The sequence below is a fragment of the Clupea harengus genome, chromosome 23, assembly GCF_900700415.2.
Source record: "Clupea harengus chromosome 23, Ch_v2.0.2, whole genome shotgun sequence".
NCBI classification, from domain to species: Eukaryota; Metazoa; Chordata; class Actinopteri; order Clupeiformes; family Clupeidae; genus Clupea; species Clupea harengus.
The window spans coordinates 5,611,243-5,636,548 of record NC_045174.1 but is presented as its reverse complement, the minus strand read 5'-3'; the positions used below and the strand labels follow the sequence as shown (position 1 = coordinate 5,636,548).

The 25,306-nt window shown below is 45.6% G+C and overlaps 1 protein-coding gene across 4 annotated transcripts in view; it reads left to right on the top strand.

Moving 5' to 3' along the window:
• The window catches only part of dock1 (dedicator of cytokinesis 1), a 202,891-nt gene extending 177,943 nt beyond the window's left edge, over nucleotides 1–24,948 (top strand). For all 4 annotated transcript variants that reach the window (XM_031560555.2, XM_012831059.3, XM_031560554.2 and 1 more), the window contains 12 exons: nucleotides 1,609–1,750; nucleotides 2,234–2,315; nucleotides 4,530–4,614; nucleotides 5,433–5,519; nucleotides 8,242–8,418; nucleotides 10,280–10,363; nucleotides 16,467–16,604; nucleotides 18,452–18,597; nucleotides 19,754–19,958; nucleotides 21,463–21,640; nucleotides 22,453–22,604; nucleotides 24,032–24,948. In XM_031560555.2, the coding sequence (XP_031416415.1) occupies nucleotides 1,609–1,750; nucleotides 2,234–2,315; nucleotides 4,530–4,614; nucleotides 5,433–5,519; nucleotides 8,242–8,418; nucleotides 10,280–10,363; nucleotides 16,467–16,604; nucleotides 18,452–18,597; nucleotides 19,754–19,958; nucleotides 21,463–21,640; nucleotides 22,453–22,604; nucleotides 24,032–24,127 (1,572 nt within the window). In that variant the 3' untranslated portion in view covers nucleotides 24,128–24,948. The remainder of the gene's footprint in view (nucleotides 1–1,608; nucleotides 1,751–2,233; nucleotides 2,316–4,529; nucleotides 4,615–5,432; nucleotides 5,520–8,241; nucleotides 8,419–10,279; nucleotides 10,364–16,466; nucleotides 16,605–18,451; nucleotides 18,598–19,753; nucleotides 19,959–21,462; nucleotides 21,641–22,452; nucleotides 22,605–24,031) is intronic.
• The last annotated feature ends 358 nt before the right edge of the window (nucleotides 24,949–25,306 follow it).

The window sequence follows — 25,306 nt, the reverse complement described above, 5'->3', positions numbered from 1 at the left end:
CACTGTGTGGATTGTGCAAAACAACATTTTAACACATTTTAGCCTCTGGGCGTGTTTTTAAGGCAGAATGAGCTTTAAGAAAACACCACAACCAATGAATATACAGCAATACATGTAACACCAACCATTCTTTACTTTGAAATCCACCCACTAAAGGCTTAGTGGGTTACTGCACAACATTGAGATGAAAATTCAGAAAGAAAATCATGTAACACATGTGTTGTCCACTACTAGGTCTTTCCAATATCCCCAGGGATAGTTCCGCTCAGCCGTACCCAAAGTTACGATGTGTCTTTTTCACAGATAAATGACACCTGATACTCATCATATAACAAAGTGGCAGTTTTTGGGTGTGCAGAAGACCTTCAATAGCTGTTGGTATTATCTACACCAGGTCAAAGGTGCCTGATACCACCCCAAGTATTGCATCTGGTGAAATGTGCACAATCACTGTGTAGGTGTGGACAATTTGGAGTTGGCCTGGATGTATCATGGGTTATATAGTACACTGGATAAATAGTTTGGAAAAGTTATTGCATTGTGGTTTAAGCAGCTATTGTTACGTTCTGTTTTAGTAATCATTTGTAGGTGTTTGTCCGTACTCTAATTGCATTCCTTTTCAGACATAGTGTTGTTGTGCCTTTGAGTGGTAATAGAGAGGAAATGAAGTAGGTTTTGGAGAAGGAATGAAGAGATGTAGGAAATCTGGATATTGCCTTTGACAAGGTCAGGGTAGGAACCCTCATCGTTCCCCAAATCTCCTTAAATGTACTCATAAGTACCATGCTCTGGGCGGCCACTCTCAGCAGATGCCCCGCAGTTCACGCAACAATTAGCTAAGTGCTGTGAACGAGGCGATAAGTACCCATTCTCCTCTCCTGCTCCATGCCGATGGAGTGTTGATTGAAACGATTCAGCCATCAGCCCCCGAATCGTGCCTGGACCGGCCCTCTGCCAGGCCTCCGCCAGTCCACATGCTTCTCTAGCCTCCGCTAACAAGTGCCACGCATTTTCTTTTTCTGGAGCGCGCTCAATGGGCCAATTTATTTAAAACACTGGTCTCTCTGCCAATCCCACAATGACCTTGCCTCCTGCTGGCGAGCACAAGCAGCAGTGCCAGGAGCGGTGCACAGTCACCGCGGTGCCAGCCCCCTTGATATGCAGATTATGATAATGCATTTTAACCCCCCTCAGAAGTGCCAGCAACACCGATTAAAATTCAGTATTTAAATTGAATTCCAAATGGCCTCAGCCATTCATTTTTTTTTTTATATCACAGCATATATTTATACATTTATATACACAGTATACTTTCTGCTTATATGCCTCGGGGCATGCTGATATTGAACAATGCTAAAATGGTCTCTGGAGGGGGAAAGGCATTGGTGTAATGAAGGGTTGTTATTACTGTGTTATTACTCCTATGTAAACGCGTCATTAACAGTGCTTTTGCCCAAATGGTCGTCTTGCTTGCTGTGTTGCCTCCTCGTACCCCTTGAGGCTGATATTAATATCCGAGGGAAGTAAGATGTACGATTTCTAAATGTGTTTTTATTTCAAATGTGTACCACTAATTTAGTACTTAATGCCTTGTTTTCTCTTCCCCAGAATAAGATGTTCATGTACCGGGGCAAGGAGTACGAGCGGAGGGAGGACTTTGAGGCGCGACTGCTCACACAGTTCCCCAATGCTGACAAGATGAAGACCACTAATCCACCTGGAGATGAGATCAGGAACTCGCCTGGTCAATGTATCCTCATCTAATGCTCATCACACCCCCCGCACACACACACACACACACATCCTCTCACCTACACTCCCAACACGCCATGTCATTGGTATTCATGGTCATAAGCTGCTGTTGGTTCTTATTTATGTAAATCTAATGCATGATGAATAATTTGATTCAGATGTGTAGCTGATGGTTACCCATCCATTGCACTCGCTGCATTTAAAGTGTTTGAGCGTAAATAGATCAAGGTAAGGTGAAGGGTCAGGGCCTGGGTTAAGATGTACTCCGTTCTAATTCAGTAAGCCTGTTGTCACATAAGCTACTGAAAATACTTACTGCACCATCATTTCTAAACAGATAGCATGAGAAGCACAATTGTATTATAAGTGTGCGCATTTGTATCTGTTTTTCCCCTTCCTATGTTTGTGTCTGTTTTGATTGGTATTAGTCATCTAGCAGTTAGTCATCATTGCTATTTTGCTTAACGTCTGTGATCAAAAGGCATCCAGTGTTTCACAGTCAAGCCCATCCTTGAGCTTCCACCAAAGTTCCAGAACAAACCGGTATCTGAGCAGATCCTGAGGTAAGCACGTTCTCTCCACTATTTACTTCCCGCCTCAATTATTCAGCAGCTCAGCCTGCATTCCCGCTCCAGAGGAAGAGGGATCTGTAGAGTTTGCTCCAGTTGCGTTATTAATACCATTGATTCTCCCCTCAGACATATTTATCCTAGATTACGCACACTCGCTCAGATTTCCATCAAACCCACTGGCACCACTAGAAAACACCAGAAGCAGGAAGCCATACGTTGCAATGGTGGACCGTTTTAGAGATGTGTCTTTACAAATGGCAGCTCTGGTAGAGGCCAAGAGAATTGAGCTGTAACTGTCGAGCTTCACACAAAACTTCCCATTGGAAGGTCAAAGCTGATCCTGGATCAGTGAGCGCTCCCGTACGCCCAGGGACAGGAAGAGAGAGATAATGGTGAACGGTGCCCCGGGAGTAAACTGTGTTTGACCTCACTGGGTAGGGTGTTGGTTTAGAGGTGGGGATCGAGCTGCTCTCCACTGTCACAACCATCATCCCTAAAGCCCACCTCCATCAGCACACACATAGAGGAGTGAGCAGAGGCTCATCAACACTCCCAATCCACTGAGCGAGAGCTCCTCTTGGGAAGATGGAGATAAGGACCAGAAGGACAGGACGCTGTAGGTGTCTCTGAGAGGCTGGGACCTGGCCATGGTACAGGGTCGGGGGCTTATGTGCATGTTTCAGTGTGTGTGTGTGTGTGTTTGCCTAGTGGGTCTGATTGGAATGTGTAGCTGTGTTAATTGGCTGGATTAGAGGCCTGTGTGTGTGCAAGCCGATAGGAGGCCCGGCTCGCTCGCTCGCTCGGCCACGCTGTTTGCTTAGGGCTCAGAGATCAGCCGTGCACAGAGACGGAGCAAAGCTGCTCTCCCACGCCACCACAGCGCCCGTTCCAGCAGCTCGCTCCTCCTCCTCTTTCTCTCGCTGTCACTCACACACTCTCTCTTTCTCTTTCTCTTTCTCTTTACACAACCCTTATCTCTCCCTCTCTCCCCTTCACCTCCCTGAATGTCATACACTCTCCCACCTTCACCATTTCAACCTTTTTATTGCATTGAGTTTCTCTCTCTCTCTCTCTCTATGCATTCCTGTTCCAGGCAATGGTTTGTAAATGACATAATTGGGTGGTAGTGAGGCTTTTGTATTTGATTCTAGATCTGTTAATTAGATCAGAAACGTGGACGGCTCGAGCCCTCAGATCTCCCACCGGCCTGAGCCATGGCACACAACTCCAAGCCTCAGTGCTTTGAAAAGGGCTGCCGTGACTCCATGAGTTTGAAATGTGGTGAGATTAGGTTTTTGTTCAGGCACGACAACAGAGCCTGGCTCCGGGCACTGATGCTTTGGTGTGTGTTCGCTGGGCTTCGACCTTGTGGATAAACCCCGGACAAGGTTGCTCGCTCTGCCTGCCTGCCTGCTGTGCCAACGGATTGGTGCTTCTCATCCACCCAGGTCCAGCGGCAATGCTGCCAAAAACACACTGCACGGGTAGATGGGAAAATAAAAAACAAGTTTTAATGGAAACATGTTTAAAAAGGGGGAAAAAAACACATCACTCAGTCACATGGCACCGTTGAAGCTCAAATAGACTGCTTTTAAAACGACCAGCTTCTGCTCTGAGTTCTTATTTATATCACAGTGTAATTAGGAAATCTGATTGAAAGAGATTTGCGAACCATATGGTGTGCTTTCACTGTGAAAGGACAGAAGCATTATGAGCTGTGTGGTGTGTCAAGGGAGTGGACTGTCCTTGTGGGAGTGCGCTTACAAATGGTGCGTGTGAGAGTGAAGGACATGGAGATACACTCCCGACATTCAGGAGACAATTTTAAATCAACTAAAATAAACGTCATCGTTACACCCCCACGACCCCATACTTCATGCCTCACCTTGTCATATCTGAGGACAGCCACACACACACGCACGCACGCACACACACACACAAACAAATAAGGGCCCATTTATAGTGTCATCTTTGCTCAAGGTCTACAGGTCATCATCTATTCCTCATCACTTTCAATCAAGGTGTTGCTGTGTGCGTGTGTGTGTGTGTGTGTGTGTGTGTGTGTGTATATATATATATATATATATATGTGTGTGTGTGTGTGTGTGTGTGTGTGTGTGTGTGTGTGCCTGTGTATATATGTGTGTGTGTGTGTTTCTCATTGTAGGTTCATGTTTTTCTTCTCTGTTCTCTTTAACCTTACAGTTTCTACACTGTTAATGAAGTGAACAAGTTCCAGTACTCCAGGCCTGTGAGGAAGGGGGAGAAGGACCCAGACAACGAGTTTTCAGTAAGCATGATGCCTTTAGTGTGCTGGATCAGACAACGAGTTTTCAGTAAGCATGATGACTTTTGTGTGCTGGATCACACGGTTAACCCACATGCCGTCATGCCATGCTGCGTTACTCATGCTGGTTTTGTTTGATTGGTAAAGACTTAGTAACAGCTGTCCATCTTACAGTGGTTAGTAAATACACCAGATTTGTTACATCAAGCCCAACTGTTTGTTAATGGTTATGTGACCAAGTATTTGCGGATAAGCATGAAAGCACACATATTTGTCTTCACAGGTATAAATGAATGTCTGTGGTGCACATTAACCACAGGAAATATTCAAATCCCTTTGAGTGTGTGTTTTTTTTTTTTTTTAACATTTGCTTTTGTTCAGTTCATTTGAACAGGATCCAAAGTCATCATTTGACATTTTCTGCATCTGCTTACAGAAAAAGCTGCTCCCAGCCACAATTAATGAGCTGTCACCAATACACACTCAGAGTACACAGGCAGAGCCCCTTCTAAAATAAACTTCATCATTATACACACACACACACACACACACACACACACACACACACAGGTACTCGCCAAGATGGGCTTTTTGTAAACAGCCATTAAAACCCTCTCTTGAATATGTGATGTAAATTGGAGGTGGTTTTAAATGACGTGGAAAAATGGGCTACTGCTAAAAACAATCAGTGGCTTTTTCTAAGTGCCCTGTGCCGTGTTGGAGTCGCCCACCACCTGCAATTTAGCATCTCAGTAAAAGCTAACATTATTGTCCCCCTGCTGTGTTCCTCAAACTCCTCTTGTGTGTTCCCCCCCCAACAGAACATGTGGATCGAGCGGACCACTTACGTCACTGCCTACAAGCTGCCTGGCATACTGCGCTGGTTTGAAGTCAAGTCCTTCTCCACAGTAAGTGTGATAAGTATGGACAGGGAGCCGAGTCTCTAACCAGTGGATAATCTAATGGGCTAATCGATGAGATTTAATCCATCCTCTTAACCCAACTGGACAGCACTGCAAATGGGCCCCAAGCTCCAGGCCTGTGCATGCATGTGATATAAGGCATGTCCCAGAGTCCTTAGAGCCTGGTCAGGCTTCACATGTATACAGACACAGTCGAAACAATGTTCATGGTAGTGGGTTGGCCCTGAGACCATACTACAGAATAGGCAAATAGATCCCAACAGTTCTAAGGGAATGGTTCTTATGGACACAAAATCTCAAACCATATTGTTTAGCGTGTCATGGTCATGGCATGCGTGTCACGATTTCAGCAGTCAAAATACAACATGCCTAACATTTCTAAGAAGTAAACAGTTCCAGCCGTGGCAAAACGTGAATGCCAAGCATAGTGAGAAATCCCCTTCAGCTTTGGCACAAAAAAAAGTCAAGAACTGCTGTGTGCATTTTCATTGTCATCTAACCATGTCTCTGCTGCGGCCTCCTGCTTCACATCTTGAATACATCCTACAGTCAGGCCACTTCTGTTGAAGCACTGCGCTCCAAGGCCAGCTTTGAATGTCTGCAAGCCCCATAGCACTGTATTTGGCCTGGACTGCATGGTGCATTGGCCCCTGGTGCTTTTCTGTGCTTTCACAATGCAGACTGCACTGGAGAGAAAGGGAGGAAGAGGGATGAGCCGAGGAGGGCTATTGACAGGCGGGGGAGGAGAAGAGCAGCGTATCAGTTTCAGCTCTGCAGCGGATTTACTGTATCAATCAGGCCCCGGCCACAAGCCCCATCCTTTTAATATGCCGCTATTTTGTCAAAAAACAAATGTGCTACTTAGCGTAATTACTCTGCCTAAGTATTCTGCAATCAATTACGCTTTATTTGTCACTTTGATTAGCTTCTTTCATGTTGAAGCTGCTGGATTGCCTGCTTGAAGTAGAACCAGCGCTTTCTATTGCCTTTGTCCTCTCCAGCTATCTCTCCCTCGTCGGCTCGTTCGGCCTTGCTCCTGCACTGAGCACTATATTAATTGGCAGCAGGCTCTGTGCTTTGCTAGTGATCTGTTATGAGTCACGCCATCTCTCTCTTTCTCTCTTTCTCTCCCCATCCCTCTCTCTGTCTGGTTCTGCCTCTTGGCTTTCTGTGCACCGCCCTCTCAGCTGTCCATCCCCACCCCGCTGTCTCCACACGTCATGTCACGCATCTCTAAATGTGACAGTTGCTTGAGAAACTGTTTCAGATGTGCTCTTTTCAAAAAATCAAATTTGGCAGCCTGCACTCGCTAAATAAATAAATAAATCAAAGCATTTCTACCTCTGCTGGGGTCTACTACGTTCAGGCTCCTGAATACACGCAGAAACAAGCACACCTCACCGCGTGGGGGATTACAGACCAGGTGCGTCCCACCCCCCCCCCCCCCCTTCACAACAACATCCACCACCAAACACGAGATTTATTGGCTGTGCCAGATTGACGTCCAGATGATGCCCAATAGGCTTGATCCCTGGCGGCCCATTTTCGATTTAGGGCCTAATGAGTCAGTGTTGATACAGCCCATCATATAAAGCCTCTCCGTCCCATGCCAGGGCCTAACTGCACGGGAAGACTTGGCCGGTGTGGAGCCTCTCCAGATTGGAGCTTTTGTCATGCTGCCACCCCTCCTACTAAATTTGGAATGGTGCAAAAACTGCCATTTACTCCGACAATCCACACATGTTTTAATTCCCATTAGCAATCTGTGGCGAGAGAGAGAGAGAGAGAGAGAGACATTTTAGGAGGCAGGGTTGGAGGGAAACAGAGAGAGGAAATGGAGGACAATGTGTGGAGGGAATGGGATTGAATGTGTTTAAAGACAGACAAGAGAGAAGGAGTCGAAGAAAGAAAAAAAGAGTTTATTTAAGGAATTGAAAGTCTTGGTGTGAAGAGTGAAGTGAGTGTTTGTACCCCAGATGGACTGCCGTTAATGATGGAGGAGTAGCCTGTGTTCTTGAATGTGTAGACGGATGGCAGCAATCCCAGTTCTTTATGCTTCTCCCACAGCTCTCTTCCACTCCCTGTCCATAAAGCTGGATGAAAGCTGCAATAAATGTGGCTCAATGTCTACAGTAGTCAAGCTCACAGCCAAATGTGCATAATTCTCCTCAGGACCAGAAATCTTGCTGTTAATTATAAGAATTTGAGAGAAGAACATCTGACAGTAAACAGCATTTGTGGTTGTTAAGCATAGCATTAAATGTGTGTTTACTCAGAATATGGTAGGACTATACGACAAGTTTATTAGTGATCAGCATAGGGTTCATTAGTCTGGGGATAAATGTGTAAATGTAAAAAAAAAAAAAAAAGAATAAATGTCAAAGAGCAATGTATCAGTGTCAGATTCATACAGCTGTGTTAATATTTACAGACAGTTTTTGTGTTAACTGTGCTTTAGTGGCGCTTTTGGTCTTCGAGACATGTTAGTGCCAAAATGTTTCAGTAACTTGAGGGTTAAGTGCAAAGGAAACATGTCTTAATAATATAATACAATATAAATGAAAATATGATAGATAAAAAAGCACAAAAGGTTACATAAATCCGAATTAAATTAGCAAAGTGTTATTACAGTAATTCCGCTGGCTAATAATATACCCATTATGCATATGACTCATGTTTCTATGCATTTGTGATTGACTCTCCACAGGAGGAGATTAGTCCCTTGGAGAATGCCATGGAAACTATGCAGCTGACCAATGAGAAGATCAACAACATGGTGCAGAGACATCTGAATGACACCAACCTTCCCATCAACCCCCTGTCCATGCTGTTGAATGGAATAGTAGACCCGGCCGTCATGGGTGGCTTTACAAACTATGAGAAGGTAAGAGCGCCACCTCCCTCATACACTCCTACTCATACACATCAGGCAGCGTAAGGAACTTACAATGAGTGACTGTTCTTTCATTGTCCTGGAGGCTGGCATAAGGGTATGACAGTATTTACTTCATGCCATTTGTCTTCATAGGAACTTGTGCACAGTCCTGATGAAATTCAGCTGATTATGGAGATTCATTTTGGAAGTGAAAGATTACATAGCAGTGCTTGTATGACAAATCCAGCGGGAGGGATAAATTCATTCTGCTCCTCTATTACATCAGTAATGCTCCCATCATTCTTCCACATGTCACTCTCTGGTGATTATCTCCGTGACTGCATACCTGTTGGTGGAGAGGATATGGCTACACTCAGGAGATTTGCACCTGTTGATCAACCCCAAAACGCTGCTTCATGTAGTGCCTCCAAGAGTTAGCCTGCTAATATGCAGCATTAGTTTGCTATAATAAAACATTCTGCTATCCTCAGAGAACCACAAACTTTCTAATAAAACTCCCACGAACATCACTGAAACTTTTAGGCTCAACAACAGCCCTCTTTGCTAGTATAAACCACCTGTTCCTATGTGCACCTTCAGTGCAGAAGACATGTTGAATGATCTCATTATGGATTCATGATTTAAGGCTATATTGTCAGCCAGTGGTTTCCATAGGCAATGAATCCCTCATATAGAATACATACGTTATTACATCTATTAATCATGAGGTGTGCAAGCTTTGTAATCTTATGTGAATACATTGGCAAACCTTATGAAAAACAACATTGCATGAATATCCAATGTCACCCATTGAAGATGATGTTTTTTTCTTTTGAAAGCTTTAGAAATCAAATAGATGGATGCTCCCATCATCACAGTGTGTCAGTGGTCATGATTTGATTGAAGCATAGCATGGTCCGAGAACACCTGTGAAGGGAGTATGTTCCAGTCTGATTGGTGGTCTGTAACCATATCCAATTATGTTGCTAGGGGTTTCAAACGAGCTACACTTGAAATCTACTTGGAAGTCCTTGAATTTGAGGACTTTCTAGCACCATTCTAAGAATTTTGGAGGATGTAGCCAGAGTGGATGGGGAGCTTGGTCTCTTACTACTTTCATCTGGAGATGGACAGGGACAGGAAGAGGGATGGAGGGAGAGCGGGGCAGAGAGAGAAAAAGAAAGTCAGAGGGGAATTAGCTTTGAACCCAGTGTTGTCTGAGTGCTTCTTTGCTATTTGCTCGTAGCCTTAGCAGTCTAAGTATTAATGATATGCCTCCCTAAAGTCTCCCTGAACAAAACAGCTATGACAACAGAAGCATCTTCAGGACCCCCCTACATTTTATTCTTCGTTATTACCACTGTCTTTTTAGTGATCCTAAATTAAGTAGTATAGAAATTCACACATAATTCCCAAACTGGTGGGATTCTCCACTCCATGACCTCATTTCTTTTTTGTCCTTTTTTTCCTTTATTATTCCACCAACTGTATCCTAGAGGGAAAAAGAAACTCACTGACTTGGGCATGAATCACTTCATCATAAGGACTGGGAGAAAGTAGAAATCTCCCACTGTGTGTTCGATCATAAAACAGTCACAACCAGTTGCTTCCTATTATAAATCAGTTCCCCAAATGGCTCCATTTGTGTCAGCAGGAAAACTCAAGGCATGAGTCACAGGAGGGGTGGGATGGGATGGGGGGAAGAGGGATAGAGAGAAGGGAGAGGGAGAGATGAGGGCTGTGAAATCTCCCTCCGGGGTTCCTCTCTCTCTTTTTCAGAAGAAAAAGTAATGCTGAAGAGAATGATGCCATCTTTTTTTGTCTTCTCCACTTCTTCCAACCCTGCCCCCTCCCTCTCTCCCTCCTGCAGGCCTTCTTCACAGACAAGTACACCCAGGATCACCCTGAGGACCGGGAGAAGATTGACAAGCTGAAGGACCTGATTGCCTGGCAGGTGAGGCGGCTTTAAGTGGTCCACGAGTCTCTAATTGAAACACTGTTCTAAAAAAAACAAGCTGGGGTTTGACTTTGCTCATTCAGCCGTTTTAATGAACATGTATGATTGTGTGTGTAGGTTTTTAATTAATTTTTTAATGAATTCACATTCTTCTATTTTTGCTTGTGGGTATGCAGTTAGTCCAGGTGAGAGAGATAACAGTGTGTGCATATGTGAGAGAGGTAGTGTAATGAGGGAGATCTCATATTTTAATGATTCTCAGTAAGCCCTGTTTCCTCAGTGTATCCCTCTCTCTATCCCTCTCTCTATCCCTCTCTCTCCATTCAATGCATCTGTCCTCTGTGATAGTGTAGTGCTTTTTTCATCTGCATGACACTGGTTCAAAGATCTGACAAATAAAAAGTGTCTTTTATCTGACCATCCTCAGGTAGGTGATACAGTGAGAGGGTGAGCACACTTCTAGAAAGCCTCAGTGTTGGGGCTCAAATGTGTGTGTGTGTGTGTGCGCATGTGTGTGTGTATGTGTATGTGTGTGTGTGTGCATGCACAGATGCACTCATGCTGTGGACCCTTAGTGACAGCACAGAGCCCGCAATGCATCCCTTCTCCACACAGCTCTAATCATCTCACGTTTACCCAACCTCTCCAGTGGGTACCCTTCCCTGCCCGTCTCCCTTTACTGAGACCCCTGCACAGAGACAGAGCTTTAACCCTTCCAGCCATCCAAATATATCCTGCAGAAGTCTTGAGGCCTCTGAGACCTTTTGCTAATACTGGCAAGTCCTACTATGGGGAGCTCTTGGGACTGGTTACTTACCGGTCAGTATCTCTGGCACATTGCACTGACTAGTGGTTAGTTCCACCAGGTTGAGCTCTGGGGACTTGTAGCCTAAACAGTGCAATGTATATAGAACATATCCTGTGTCCAAAGACCAAAGACCCCCATGTGTTTGGTTTGTGTTGCGACAACTTTTGGTCTGTTTGTTTCCTTACGTGTTTTGTGTGATGTGTGAATCAATCATCAGTTGGGATTGACAGATGGATGGCAAACACATCAAGGCTATTCCATGTCAATTCAGCCTTTTTTTATATCTCCACCTCAAATGTTTATTTTTATTTTGTATTGTTTTTTTCTGGTGGAAGATTTCATTATTTATTTATATTTTTTCTTTTACACTATTTATGCACCAAAGTGTGTTCTTTATGGGAATTGATATGATTTGTCCCAAATTAGATTTTTGATTGTGGCACAGATACCCACAAAAGTTTGTTGTACAGCTGGAAGACAACATTAGTTGACACGCTAACATTGTCTAGTCTGGTGGTAAAATAGTAGCATTAGTTATGCAAAGCGGTCTACTCTGCAACCAGTGGGTTAGAAGATTGTTTAAGTTTGAGTTCATATCTTACTGAGGTTGAAAACCCCACTGTATGACACCAATATGCTGCCCTGTGCATTCTGTTATACATTTGAACTACTTCTTAGTCAAACATCAGAGGACTCACTTTTTCAGTACCTTCAACTCTTTCATTTGTACATGAGTTATCTTCTGCAGCTCAACTTAGCTCATGTTATTCACTTTCCAGCGCCTTTCATGTTGGCTTTGATAGGAGATGATGAAAAGACCTGATACAGATGTGATTTTTTTAATACTAGCTCACTGATTAAATATTCCCTTTTGTAGCACATTCAATTGCTGGGGAAAAAAAGCTTTGTTGAAATGACAGATGAGGAACAGCAACAGCTGTTGGCCTTGCCTCTCACCACTGTCATTTGTCTCGTGTTCAAACCTGGCAGAGCGAGACACAACAGATGTGGTTGAGTGAGGCCCCTCAAATAAAACCCAAAACAAACGCAACTCAAGCCTAACTCCGTAGATCTTGGCTAGCATGAGGAAGCCAGGAGTAAACTGATGATGTTCTATGTAACATGGGATTCCGCCTGCATCACCATTAAAGATGCCTGGACATGGTTGAACAATCCACTTCAGGCAGAGTTCTAAATGCTTCCATTCTTTGAGAAATGTGCTCTGCTGGAACAACAATACTAATCTGACTTGTACCATTCCTCAGACGGATTTCCTTTTTTCTTCTAGTCTGTTTTCTAGTTTCTGCTTTGTTACAACAGCACAGGCACTAAAGTGGCATTAATGCTGCCGCAATCAATCCCAGGCCTGCAAAGAGCCAAAGTGCATTTTTAAACATGGGCGATTGATGCCTTGTCACAGGCACTGTTTCACTGAAGCCTCGCCAAAGCCAGAGAGAGACAAAGCCCAAGCAGCAAGAAGAGCTCGCTTGTGATTGGGCTCTTTGATGAAGTTTCACACAACTCTCTCTCTCTCTCTCTCTCTCTCTCTCTCTCTCTCTCTCTCTCTCTCTCTCTCTCTCTCTCTCTCTCTCTCTCTCTCTCTCTATCTATCTATCTATCTATCTCTTTCTCTCTGTCTGTCTGCCATCTCTCTATCTTGCTCTCTGCCATCTCTTGTTGAAGAACCCTGCGTGTGCAGTCTTTTTCCCCTCTGTTGTCTTCCCTCCCTTCTGAAGACTCTTAATCCATGTGGTGGGGTTGTAATGTTGAGGCTCAAAAGGCCATCCATCTGCATCCTATCTGCCAGTTAGCATCCACAGGGTTATTGCTGAAGGAGGCCACCACCATCTTACCACGCTGGGGGCATTTGTGTGTGTGTGTGTGTATGCCTGCCTGCCTGCACACAGTGTTACATATACATGTAATACATGTACAGTGGGGAAAATAAGTATTTGAACCTCTGCCGAACCTCTGCCGATTATCAACAAAAACATCCAGAAAACTGCATTTTAAAACAGTTATAAATACTTATTTACCACAATCAAATGCAAATAAATTCATAACTGTTATAAAATGCAGTTTTCTGGGTGTTTTGTTGATATTCTGTCTCTCAATGGACCTACCATTACAATTATAGATCATGCATTTCTTTGCAACTGGCCAAACTTGCGAAATCGGCAGAGGGTCAAATACTTATTTTCCCCACTGTACATGTATTTGTGATGGGTGGGGAATGTACATAAATGGTATGAGTGCCTCCTTTAGTGTGAGTTATGTGTGTGTTTGTGTGTGTGTGTGTGTGTGTGTGTGTTTGCGTGACAGAGAGCTTGGTTTGTGACTGCAGCTTCACTCCCTGGAGCCTCATTAGCCGGCATTAGCCCCAGCCTGAAGAGAAGCCTGGTCGGTGTGTGACGTTGGGAGTAGAGAGGGGAGAGCTTCTGTCATTTGCCCTTTGCAGTAACGGTGGAATCCCAAAAAACCCTCTGCTAAACACCCTGGAACACGCATTAATTACCCTTGTTTCATGTGTGCTGATTTAATGTAGGCTCTTAATGTGTGCTAAGAGTAATAATAATCTCTAGTTGAATGAACAAGATCTTATTGAGAGGGCTCTATGCTACAGAAAATACTTTTTAATCTTTTTTTTTCTTTTTTAATCTAATATCTTTTTGGAATATGTAGCCTCGTGTTATGATGTAATATGAACATTTAAGCTTTTAGTAGTGCAGGAGTTTATCGTGGGTATTCACCACATAGCTTGTTTTTCCTAGAGAGTAGTTATTATTATGTAATAGGTGAGGGAAGGTGACCAGTTCATTCTGGCCACTGACATTCTGCTGAGTTACCCATTTTGTATGTCTTTACTGCACTTATATTGCAGAAGTAGTGAATGGAAGAATTTTCATTTGGGGTGAATTGTTCCTGTTTGTTATATAATAGGGGAGTACCCAGTTTGCAGTGTGAGAGAATTCTATATTGCTCTGCAGAGTAACCAACCACTCGACTGTTGCTATGCTTCCCCTCCTGAATTATATAATCACACAACCTAAAAAAGTCCTGGGTTTCCCTGGAGATGTGAGTTTTGACACATCATTCTTTCTGTCACTCTCCCCCCTTTTTGTTTGTTCTCTCTCTCTCTCTCTCTCTCTCTCTCTCTCTCTCTCTCTCTCTCTCTCTCTCTCTCTCTCTCTCTCTCTCTCTTCTCCCTTTCTCACTTTTTGGTGTCTGTGTCTCCACTCCAGGCGCTCTGTGAGAGATCCCTGTTGTGATGGTAAGGGCTTGTAATATGGCAGCGGCGCTACATCCACTAGCCACTGCTTAAATGTCACCCTGTAGCCAGCGCTTCTTCATCACAAGGCATCAAACGCCTGCGCCTCACTGCATTTGAAAAAGACAAACCATCCAGCAGAAACCAAATGTGTTCTTGGACCTTGGGCTTTTGACTGTTCTGAGAAGTGGAGTCTCTGGTTCATTAGCTCAGTTTCTATTGAAGGTCACAAAGTGATATTCCCAAGAGCTCTGTGCCTTCAGTGATTGGGCCTTTCGTGGACACGGTATTCATCTGCTCCATGCACTGTGTAAACACTAACTGACTCAGACATCTTGCAGTCTGATGTGTGTGTGTGTGCATGAAAGTTTGGACAAGGCGAAGACATTCAGCACGGAGGATTTCAGTACATTGCGTCAGCATCTTTTCTTCTTCTCCTTTTTGCTTTTCTAGTCTGCAACTTTTGAGTTCTCTAAGTGGGCCGGCAGCCAATTCAATAAGTGCTCTTCGGCTTTTCTTTCCTCCGCTCACGTCTTCCTCACCGTCAGTCATCGTCTGCATTTTGGAGCAAATTGTCCTTTTAACTAGGCAGGTGGGCGGGCGGGCGGCAGTGCAGCGATGTGGATGCCATGCTCTGCTACCCTCACGCTCACCCTCCTCCTCCCCGGAGGGATCACCCGCTGCCGCCGCCGCCGCCCCCTCCTCCCCCCGGCGCCCAGTCTTCCCTTCTCAGCCTGCGTCTGTGGGCGTGGTGGATGAGTGGCATGTCTCTCCCTGTAAACACAGAGAAATGCACCGCGATACGTGATTGATTTGTCTTCGGCTACAAGCCCAAATCCAGAACCATGGAATCTGAAGTCGATTTTTCATACTGCCCACAAAGTAAATAAGAGCACAATTTGTCAGTATATTCTCCTTCGCTCTGAAGTATTTACTGTTTATTTTATACATGTTTTGTCAAAATGCTGAATGGAGAACTGTGTGCTTAGTTAAACTCGCACGGCTGAGGAAAGACACTCAAGGACTGTATGCAGCATCTCATCCCAGTATCCGGCCCCTAAGTGGCAGACCCTGTCATACACTCCTGTCCTGCGGCCGCTGGAGGGGTGTGGGAGTGCATCGGCAGTCATTAGCATCTGAGCTGCCTGTCCCTACCTGTTCCAGCTCCACCTGCCATCCCTCGTTAGGCTGGCAGGCCCAGACACTCCGAGGTGGAAGTGCTTCCCTTTAATTCCCAGTTTCCTGTCATCAGCACGGACATGTTCACTGGAGCATCCACTAGCACGCTTATCTTCCATGTTGAGACGCAGGGGCTCTGATGTCCTGGCCATGTCTGACGAGTTGTTTACTTCCAGAGTGGCGGAGAGAATAGGGTAGGCCGTTCATCTTGAGAAGTGTGTTTTGTTAAAGTGTAGCCTTGGTTCTGTGTTCCCTGTTTTATCCTTTCATCTCTCTCTCTCTCTCTCTCTCTCTCCCTCTCTCCCTCTCTCTCTCCCCTCTCTCTCTCTCTCTCTCTCTCTCTGTCACACTTTCTCTTATGGAGAGTAAACATGGCTCCCTTGCGCGTGTTGAAGGTGAACAGGATACCCTGCAATGTGAAGATGTATGAATTGTCTGCAGAGGCTCATCAGGCTCCAGTGGTGTGAGACTGTAAGCTCAGTCTGTGGCTGTGGGTTGGCAGCGCTGGCATGGCCTCGTAAATAATCCACAGGTCTGATGGGGGGATGGAATGAATGTCACCTGTCCTTGGCTGCATTCTTCATCTAAAGCACATACAGCAGATATACTCTGATTTATCTTTGTCCTGGCCTATTCTCTGCCTTTTGTTTTTTATTGTGTGTGTCATTTTGTGTGCATTGAATGCATGTGTCTATGTGTCTGTAAAAGGTAGAATAGTATTAAGTTAATTGCACAGCGCACAGTAGATGTGCCCCTGTGAATAGAGAGCAGTGCTTTAAATCATACAACATAATTACAGTTTGCTCAACTCCATTGCCTGATCATCTCTCTCTCTCCCCCATTAGATCCCGTACCTGGCAGATGGCGTGCGTATCCATGGTGAGAAGGTGACGGAGGCTCTGAGGCCCTTCCATGAGCGCCTGGAGGCCTGCTTCAAGCAGCTCAGGGAGAAGGTGGAGAAGACGTACGGGGTTAAGACTCTGGTGAGACTCCCTCAGGTTCTTCCTCCTGTGTGTGTCTGTGAAAATGAGGGAAGATAAAGGGAGGAAAATACAGTGGAACGTTGAAAAAATGTATGCAGTGAACGGGGAAAATGACATTACACATGACACATAAGCCCCTTTTAAACAGCCTGTTCAAGGTGGGAATGTTGCGCCATTATTCTGCCTCATCGCTCTGTATAAGACGTACAAACACGCAATGGTGGAGCATTGTTGTTCCGCCTTTAAGCCGACAGCAGAGGTAGTCACAGAGCCGAATCTGCGTCTGTGTCTGTGGCAGAGCCAGCATGGTGGGATTAGGTCATGATGCAGCCTAGCAGCAAACCAAAATGAAGCAAGACTTTACTGTGTTGTCAGAATCCACGAATCCGACATGTTAATGAGTATTAACATGTTTTACATGATGCACACCAACTTTGATTCAGCCCGAACATTGCTATGAATGTCTCTGTTGGGTTCCTTTCCATATTGATAACGATTGATTAAATGACACGCCTCATTGAAGATGGGGATATTTTTTTGGGTGGTCTTGAACCTGGCATTATAGGTCATTCTAAATGTTATGTTAAACGCCACACCTCTGCTACCAGAACGTTCTAAAAACACAAGCCGGGGCAGCATTATGCTATCTTTGTTAAGTTCAGTGGAAACAAGCAAGGCAGTAATGGGAATATACTGGGATCTCTATCTACTGTGCCCAAGTTTGCTTATACCACATATCAGGAGAGCTACACCTGTGATCCTGTGTGGGCTCTACACTATGACAACAATAACTATTACATCGAAATTGGCAAAGACGAGAAATACTTAGAAATGCTCTTAAGGCAAATTCTGAGATTTTGCACTTCCTGCAAGCTTAGAGTTGACCAGACTAATGTGTCCATAGAGTCTGCAGTCCCATTCCTCTGCTGGAACTTGGTATTAAGTTCATATATTAAGTGCACTTGGGCGTCGTGAACTCTGCTGCCGTGCACACAAATAGCAAATCACAGCCAAACGACCTTGTTTCCACTCCTTCTTTACAAAGTGGCAGGAGCTTATTTACCCCCCTCTCCCCACAAGGCCTCCCTGAGCTCCCTTCCTGTACCTAATATTTCACGGCCGCCGACAGACCCGTGGTGCACGTTGCCACACAGCTCTTAATTGTGACCGGAGCTGTGTGCTTCCAACCTGGGCGTTGGTGGCAGGTAGCAGTTATTGATCACGGAAAGGGGTGTGGGTGTTCTGATCAGGCCAGGCCAGGTGTCCTCTGAGCAGCAGCAGTGGTAGGAGGGGAGGGTTGGGATGGGTGGGTAGGAGTGTGTACGCTAGCAGCAGCAGTAGCATGATGGATCCCCTCACAGAGGACGGCTCAAGGACACCGGGAGCAGGACTAGGGCGCATCTCTCAACACTTCATTTAGCCCAGGACACCCATGGGGGGAGGCTGCAGGAGAGAGGTGTTTGGGTTGATGCTCAACAGGGGTACAGTCTCGCACTCTCGAGCACTGTGAAGGTTTGTTCTTGGAATGGGAGTTTGGGTTGATGTTCAACAGGGGTACAGTCTCGCACTCTCGAGCACTGTGAAGGTTTGTTCTTGGAATGGGAGTTGGTTTTCCACTCTGTGCTTTGAGGAATATTAGTCAATAGATTTTTTTTTAGTATATAGATACTCACTAAAATGTTTCTTTGTGTGTGTCTGTCTCTCTCTCTCTCTCTCTGTGTGTGTGTGTGTGTGTGTGTCTGTCTCTCTGTCTCTGTATGTGTGTGTGTGTGTGTGTGTGTGTGTGTGTGTGTGTGTGTGTGTGTCTGTCTCTCTGTCTCTGTATGTGTGTGTGTGTGTGAAAGCAGCCAGGGGCAGACGAGCGTCGGGGTGGTCAGAGGCCTCGTTCCATGGTCCGCTCCTTCACCATGCCCTCCTCCCAGCGGCCCCTGTCCGTCGCCTCCGTCACCTCCATCTCCTCCGACAACTCCCCCTCCAGGCCCGGCTCTGACGGGTGAGTAACCACGGCAACAGGCCCATTCATCACCGGGGCTAGCACATGCAGCACACGGCACCTTCCAGAACAATTGCACACGACTGATATGGAAATTCTCACCTGTGAGGTCAACGCCGCCTGTGCATTTCAGTGATCTGCTAATCATGTGGAGGCTCCTGCTGATGGCACTTCAGTGGCGTTCACACTCTCTGGACCTCCACTGACTGTCTGAGTTGGCATTTTATGGCATCTATTATTGCACAACAGTACAGAACAGACTTTTGCTGGTGGTCAGAGAAAAAAAGGACATTCCTTTCAAAGACGAAAAAAAGCCTCCTTTGATCAAGCAATTGAAAGCATTTGAAAATAGCAAAACCGTGTTCTCATTTTTTTGAAAAGATGCCAAGTATCAAATGGTCAGCTAAGAAAAGCAAGGACGAGAACACACTGACCACATCAAGGGAATTCTGAAAGGTCTTGTTGGGAGCAATCGATATTCAGCCAATTACCATGCCTCTGGAAGAGGATTGATGCTATTGGCTGCAATGAGAGGCTCAATCAGAGGACCCCGGCAACTGTGAAAGATTCATTAGTGACTTTGCCTGGAAAAAAAAACCTTCAGTGATGCTCTCATAAAGGCTGTTTGTTAGCGAAGGGCAGTGTGGCGCCTGTGCTGTTATTTGATTATTTAATCCATCTCATTAAGAGGACCCGCATTTGCCCTGACACAGTGGCTGGATCATAGCCACACATGAAACGCCTAATGAGCAAGATGGAGAGCCTCACAAAGGCAGCGTGACTACTGCTCTGAACGCATCCCGTTTTAGAGGTCGCCTTTTGAATTGACGGTTTGAGGTTGAGTCTACCATGTTTAAGTCACGAGGTTTGTCAAGTACGAGTTGAAATGAAAGACATGGGGTCTCTTGGGGAGGTGAAGCCTCATTAGCACTGGGTTGACTGAGGAGAGTCTGATCAGCCAGAGTTAGCATGCAGGCTGCCAGGATATCCAAGGCGGCAGCTCCACAAGCTCCACTAAATGTCAGATGATATGTTTGCCTTGAATGGCATTCAGAAGGCAGGCTCAATTCTGCCCATATATGACCCGGATCCAGCGCTCATGCATACTTACCCTCCCCTTAACCACCCCCTCCACATCTCTCTGCCCTTTCACCAGGTTTACCCTGGAGCCCTTACTGCCAAAGAAAGTGCACTGCAAATCCCAGGACAAGCTGGACCGCGAGGAGCCAGAGAGGGAGCGCAAGGACAAGGACAAGAAGAAGGAGAAGAGGAACAGCAAGCACCAGGAGATCTTCGACAAGGAGCTCAAGGCCACCGAGATCCCCATGCAGCCATCTGAGACGGTCATACTCTCAGAGATGGTGAGAAACACGGGCACACACACACACGCGCACACACACACACACACACACACACACACACACACACACACACACACACACACACACACAGCTCACACATTCATCAAATGCAAATGCAGAAACAGATGTAAGTATATTCTCCCCATGCATATTCATGTAGAAAAATACTAATTCCCAGCATATTCTCACATCCAGTATGCTACTTGTATGTATAACACTACATATTACAGCGAGCTACATAGATAAACTTTTCCTGTCTTTGAAGAGCTTGAGGCCCACTCTGTAGGTTAAGCCAGAAGCCTGTAGAGGACAGGGCCCTTGTACCAGACAGCTGGGCCCTGTCATGAGAGTAGTGGACGCTGCTCAGGTGACAGTTGTGCACAGCCACTCCTCGACGTGTTCTAGTCTGACTTTGCCTGCCTCTGTGTCATGACTGATTAAGGTGCTGCCCCCGTCCTCTTCAATCTCTCTGTGTGAAGTGCCACTGCCGGACAGTCTGGATTTTATGCCATCTAGTATTTCAGTGCTACTGTGTCAGCTCGGCCTCCATTCCCCGACAAAATGGACCAGGTCTGAAAATCAATTGTGCTTTCATTGAGAGCGCTGGGGGGAATGGAGCGGGCCTATCTTTGGCTTTTGGTTGGCTTTTATGTATTTTCAAAAGCGGCCTAATATTTGTGGAGAGATCATCGCCCACGTGTTTGCAGAAGATGAACAAGCCTATTGAGGATCGGAAAGCAATTTTCCTCTGTAGTGGCCCTCCATTGATGTGTTATGATGTGGCTTATGGGGAATGTATTATTTATCAAAAATGCCCCATTTGATGATGACTCTTGGCACAACTGCCGGGTCATGTTTCATGAGTTGCTGCTGATCATCATCCTCCTTCACGGATTTCTACGGATTTCAAAGGCGCATTTTCATTCAAAATTTCCTTTGAGTGCTTTTTAACGCTGTGCAAAGATTTCCTGTAGTGCAATGCACTTTACACATTCCAGTTTATCAATCTCAAAAAAGGACAGGACAATTTGAGCTAGAATGTCAATTTTGCCCACATATATATATACTGTATATATATATGTGTGTGTGTGTGTGTGTGTGTGTGTGTGTGTGTGTGTGTATATACACACACACACACAAACACACACACCACATAAATGTCACTATGCTTTCCTCCCAATCTGGCCTGTGTCTGATTGCTGTGCTTCACGCAGCTACCTGAAACACCACCTCCTCCTGAGTGATTAAAAAAGGGAAATCAGAAATTAAATATGACTTGAGGCTACATCCACTTACAATTATTTCACTAAGTTACCATTATCAGGTTTTGGCATTTCAATTACAATGCTTTTAATTCAGCAGCAAATCACTCACATTGCCACACACACACACACACACACACACACACACACACACACACACACACACACTCAGTGGTTCTAGTTCCAGTGCTAACATGTTCATATATGCACTAACTGTATTTCCTCTCTCGCTCTCACCTCAGATCAGTCCACTGCGGCCCCAGAGGCCCAAGAGCCAGGTGATCAACCTTCTGGGCCCTGACCGGCGTCTGTCCGTGTCCCCTGGCCCCCCGACCCCCTCGGCGGTGGCAGCAGCGGCAGGGGGCCCTCCTCCCATCACCCCCAGGGCCAAGCTGTCCTTCAGCCTGCTCTCAGGCTCCAGTGAGTACTCCCATCAGCGCGGCTCATTCACCGCATCGATGAAAGCATTGATTAACTCAACCGTGACCTCACCTCTGTTCCCGCTCCTCGCCTACCCAAGAATGGGCTAACATTTCATAAGACACAAGCCACATGACAAGTTAATGACCAGTCTTTGAAAAGGAGAAGGGAACGTATCGCATCCACCTCAGAGTGGCAACTTCAGCCCATTTGTGAACAGCAGCAGTGGTGGAATGACATTCAATATAACACCATCTCACATTCCCCAAACCTCTGTTCAGACTCTTAGAAGCACCCTTGCTTAATAGAATCAGTTTTAATCTCCCAACTAAGCTTGAAAATCAGCTTTATTGTCTGGGTTTTGGGTGTAAGAAAATTGCTCCATATAGATTCTTTTTGAGCGTTCCGTAACTGAAATGGAAACTCCTCTCATCCGGAACCTTCTCTATGTTGTTGATTTATCCCTCAATCTTTGCATCACTTCATGACAGACAGCCCCTTATTTCATCAACCCACGACCTCCCTGTCGCAGACTCTCCCTCACCCCCACCCCCACCGCCCCAACCCTTGACGGTCTAGCCGTTACACAGTATGTCATCAGCACCAGCGTCTCCAGATTTAGCCTGCGGTCCAAACAGGCTACAGAGGGATCAGACAACACACAGACCGTTCCCACGGTGATCGGCGCTCGGAGCGCAGTCCGTTTGAAGTTGAGGGAGAACCTGCTGCTCGACAGAGGAGACGTTACATCAGGACTGACACACCAGATCTGAGGTGATTGTGACTTCTATGTTTGTGTCTTTGACTGACAGATCTGGAGCTGAACGGGATGGGATGCGCAGAGAAAGGGGAAGTCCCACCCCCGCTGCCGATGAAGGGCAGCATGGCCGACTACGGGAACCTGATGGACAACCCTGAGCTGGCCAGCCCCACCACGCCTCCCCCTCCTCTGCCACATCACAGGGTATGTATGTCAGCCACACTCACAGCACACACCCACCCACCCCTGCCAGTTATTGCTTGGAAGAGCTTGTGTTTGTGTGAGTGTGAATACTTCTGCGATTGTGTCTGCTTGTATGTGGGTATGTGTGTACTGTCTGTGTGTGTGTGTGTGTCTGCTAAATGACTAAATGTAGATGTAATGTGTGTGTGTGTGTGCACACAGATGATTTCTTCTGAGATTGTGTGTGTCTACTGGTATGTGTGAGTCTGAGCACATCATGTATCATGAGTGTGTGTGTGTGTGTGTTTGAGACTTTGTATGACACACTGCTATCAGCGTGTGTGGGTTAAACATGGCTCCCCGTGCCGTTATTGATGTGCACTTTACAGCTTGTGCTTAACGGCACGAGCTGATGGATGACATGATTACACCTCCTCCCCATCCATCCACAGCTCCTCACCTGCTGTTGATCATTGTCCTCATAAGGTCTCTCCTCCATCTCCCCATCAACTCTCTTGTCCTCTCCTCTCCTCTACTCACTTCTCTTCTCTGCTACATTCATCTCCCTCTCTCTCTCTCTTTCTCTCTCTCTCTCTCTCTCTCTCTCTCCTTCTCTCTCTTTCTCTCTCTCTCCTCAGTCCCTCCTCTCTGTTCGGCCCTTCACTAATCTTGTTTATCCACTGGTGCGTGTCACAGACAGCTAGTAAAATGGAGTCCTCTGCAGTTAACTGGCACAGCGAGGTGACAGTGATTTACTGGGAGCAGATGCTCTCACAATGGAGTGACAGCAGCACCCTCTCTCCAGGCCTGCACACACACACACACACACACACACACACACACACACACACACACACACACACACACACACACACACACAGCGTCTCATGGGCACTGCTTGTGCCATTGATCATCTGTGAATCTGTGACATTAAGCTTGGTGTGTCATCAGAAGTTTCAGTGGGAAGGAGAGCCGTGGCTCCTCCCCTGAGGAGCATGTGAACAGTGGGGGATAAGAGAGCCAGTTGAAGGTGAACACCTTCGCTCCACACCCCGCCACATAACCAAACTCTAACGCTCCGGCGCATGATAGAAAAGTTCTCTGATAAAAGGAGAATGGAGAAAGAGATGACAGAGACAGACTCAGGCATGGAGGCTTCCGGGAAAGCTCTCCACTCTTACCTGTCCTTGATAGTCATCATTAAAGCACCAAGGTATCAGCTTACAAACCTAAGCCATGGAGAGGGATTATAGAGAATATATGAGTGCCAGTATCTGGCGGCAGACGGTAAACACATCAGGGTGAGATGGAGCGAGTGTGTTCCCAGAGGATCCCATCTGTTTGGAGTGTGTGCATTAAAGTGGTTAGCATCTAGGTTGGGTGCATTAGTTGCCTGTTATTGAATTCTCTATTTTTTCCCTCCTTCTTCTTCCACTCTGTGTTCTCAGCATCTGCCACCCCCTCTGCCGAGCAAGACTCCACCTCCCCCGCCCCCGAAGACCACGAGGAAGCAGGCCTCCATCGATTCAGGAATCGTCCAATAAGAAGCGACACTAACCTGCCAGGAGGAACAAAGCAAATAGAACTGAACTGAACCGAACAAACATTGAAAAGACTGAACTGAAATTGTGTATTATTGTTTTAAATGTAGAATTCCCCTTCCCCTAGTTTTAGCAAGCTGAATACCTCATGAAGGTGTGCATCTGCGATCACTGCTCTACTATGAGCCTGTGCACAGGACACTCCACTAGGGAACCTGTGCCAATTATTAATCAAGCCTTCGAGTGAGCTGTCAGCGGTGGATGGACTTCCTCCCGTAGTTCTCCAGGTAATCTCCACAGCAGTGTTTTACTGAAATGCCTTCTTTTTTGATGAGTACATTCTGACCAAGCAACCAACGGCCAACACGGACCACTTTCAGGAAACCGAGGTTTGATTGCTTTATTCTGCAGCATTTTTTATAAGGGTAGTTTTCTCCGTATAGCCACACTGTTCTCAGTGTATCGCACTGTACAGAGGTTTTTTTTTGTATATATAAATATATATATATGATTTTATTTTATTTTTATTGTTCTTTTCTTTCTTTGAAAAGTGAATTGATGATTTTTATTAACATGACATTAACTGGCATTTTACTCCAAAAAGGGCTTGTAGGTTTTCCAATGACAGGGACTGTAAAGTACCATATGTAAATTACCTTGTGATGGATTTTTTTTTTTTTTTTTTGAGAGTGTACACAACTAACTCTCCAACATACTTTCATTGTATAGAATTTTGTCATACATTGCTGTAACCATGGATTCCAGTAACATCAAAATGTTCCAAAATTCACTACTGACTTTGAAATAAACGCTCTACAAATGTATGTATTTTTAAACCTGCGGTATGATTACATGTCTCTGTCAGAGTAGAGTAAATAAATGTGAATGTATTTGTTACATCTCAGACATACTGTGCCTTAGTTTGCTGCCAGATCTCAAGATGTTGGTCAGCTGTGGAGCAGGAGAAACATGGGTTTGTGCAGCGCCCGTCTGCCTGTCCTCCATCTTCTCCATCTCAGAGGAGGTGGTCACTTCAGAGGCTGGAGAGCTTGTGATGGGGCTCATTTGAATCAGTTGACCTCTGACACATTATTTACATTGTTTAGCATAATGTATTTAATCTACAGCAGAGGTTACATGGGTTCACAGACGAGCAGTCTACGCTTGTTATGTTCACACCAG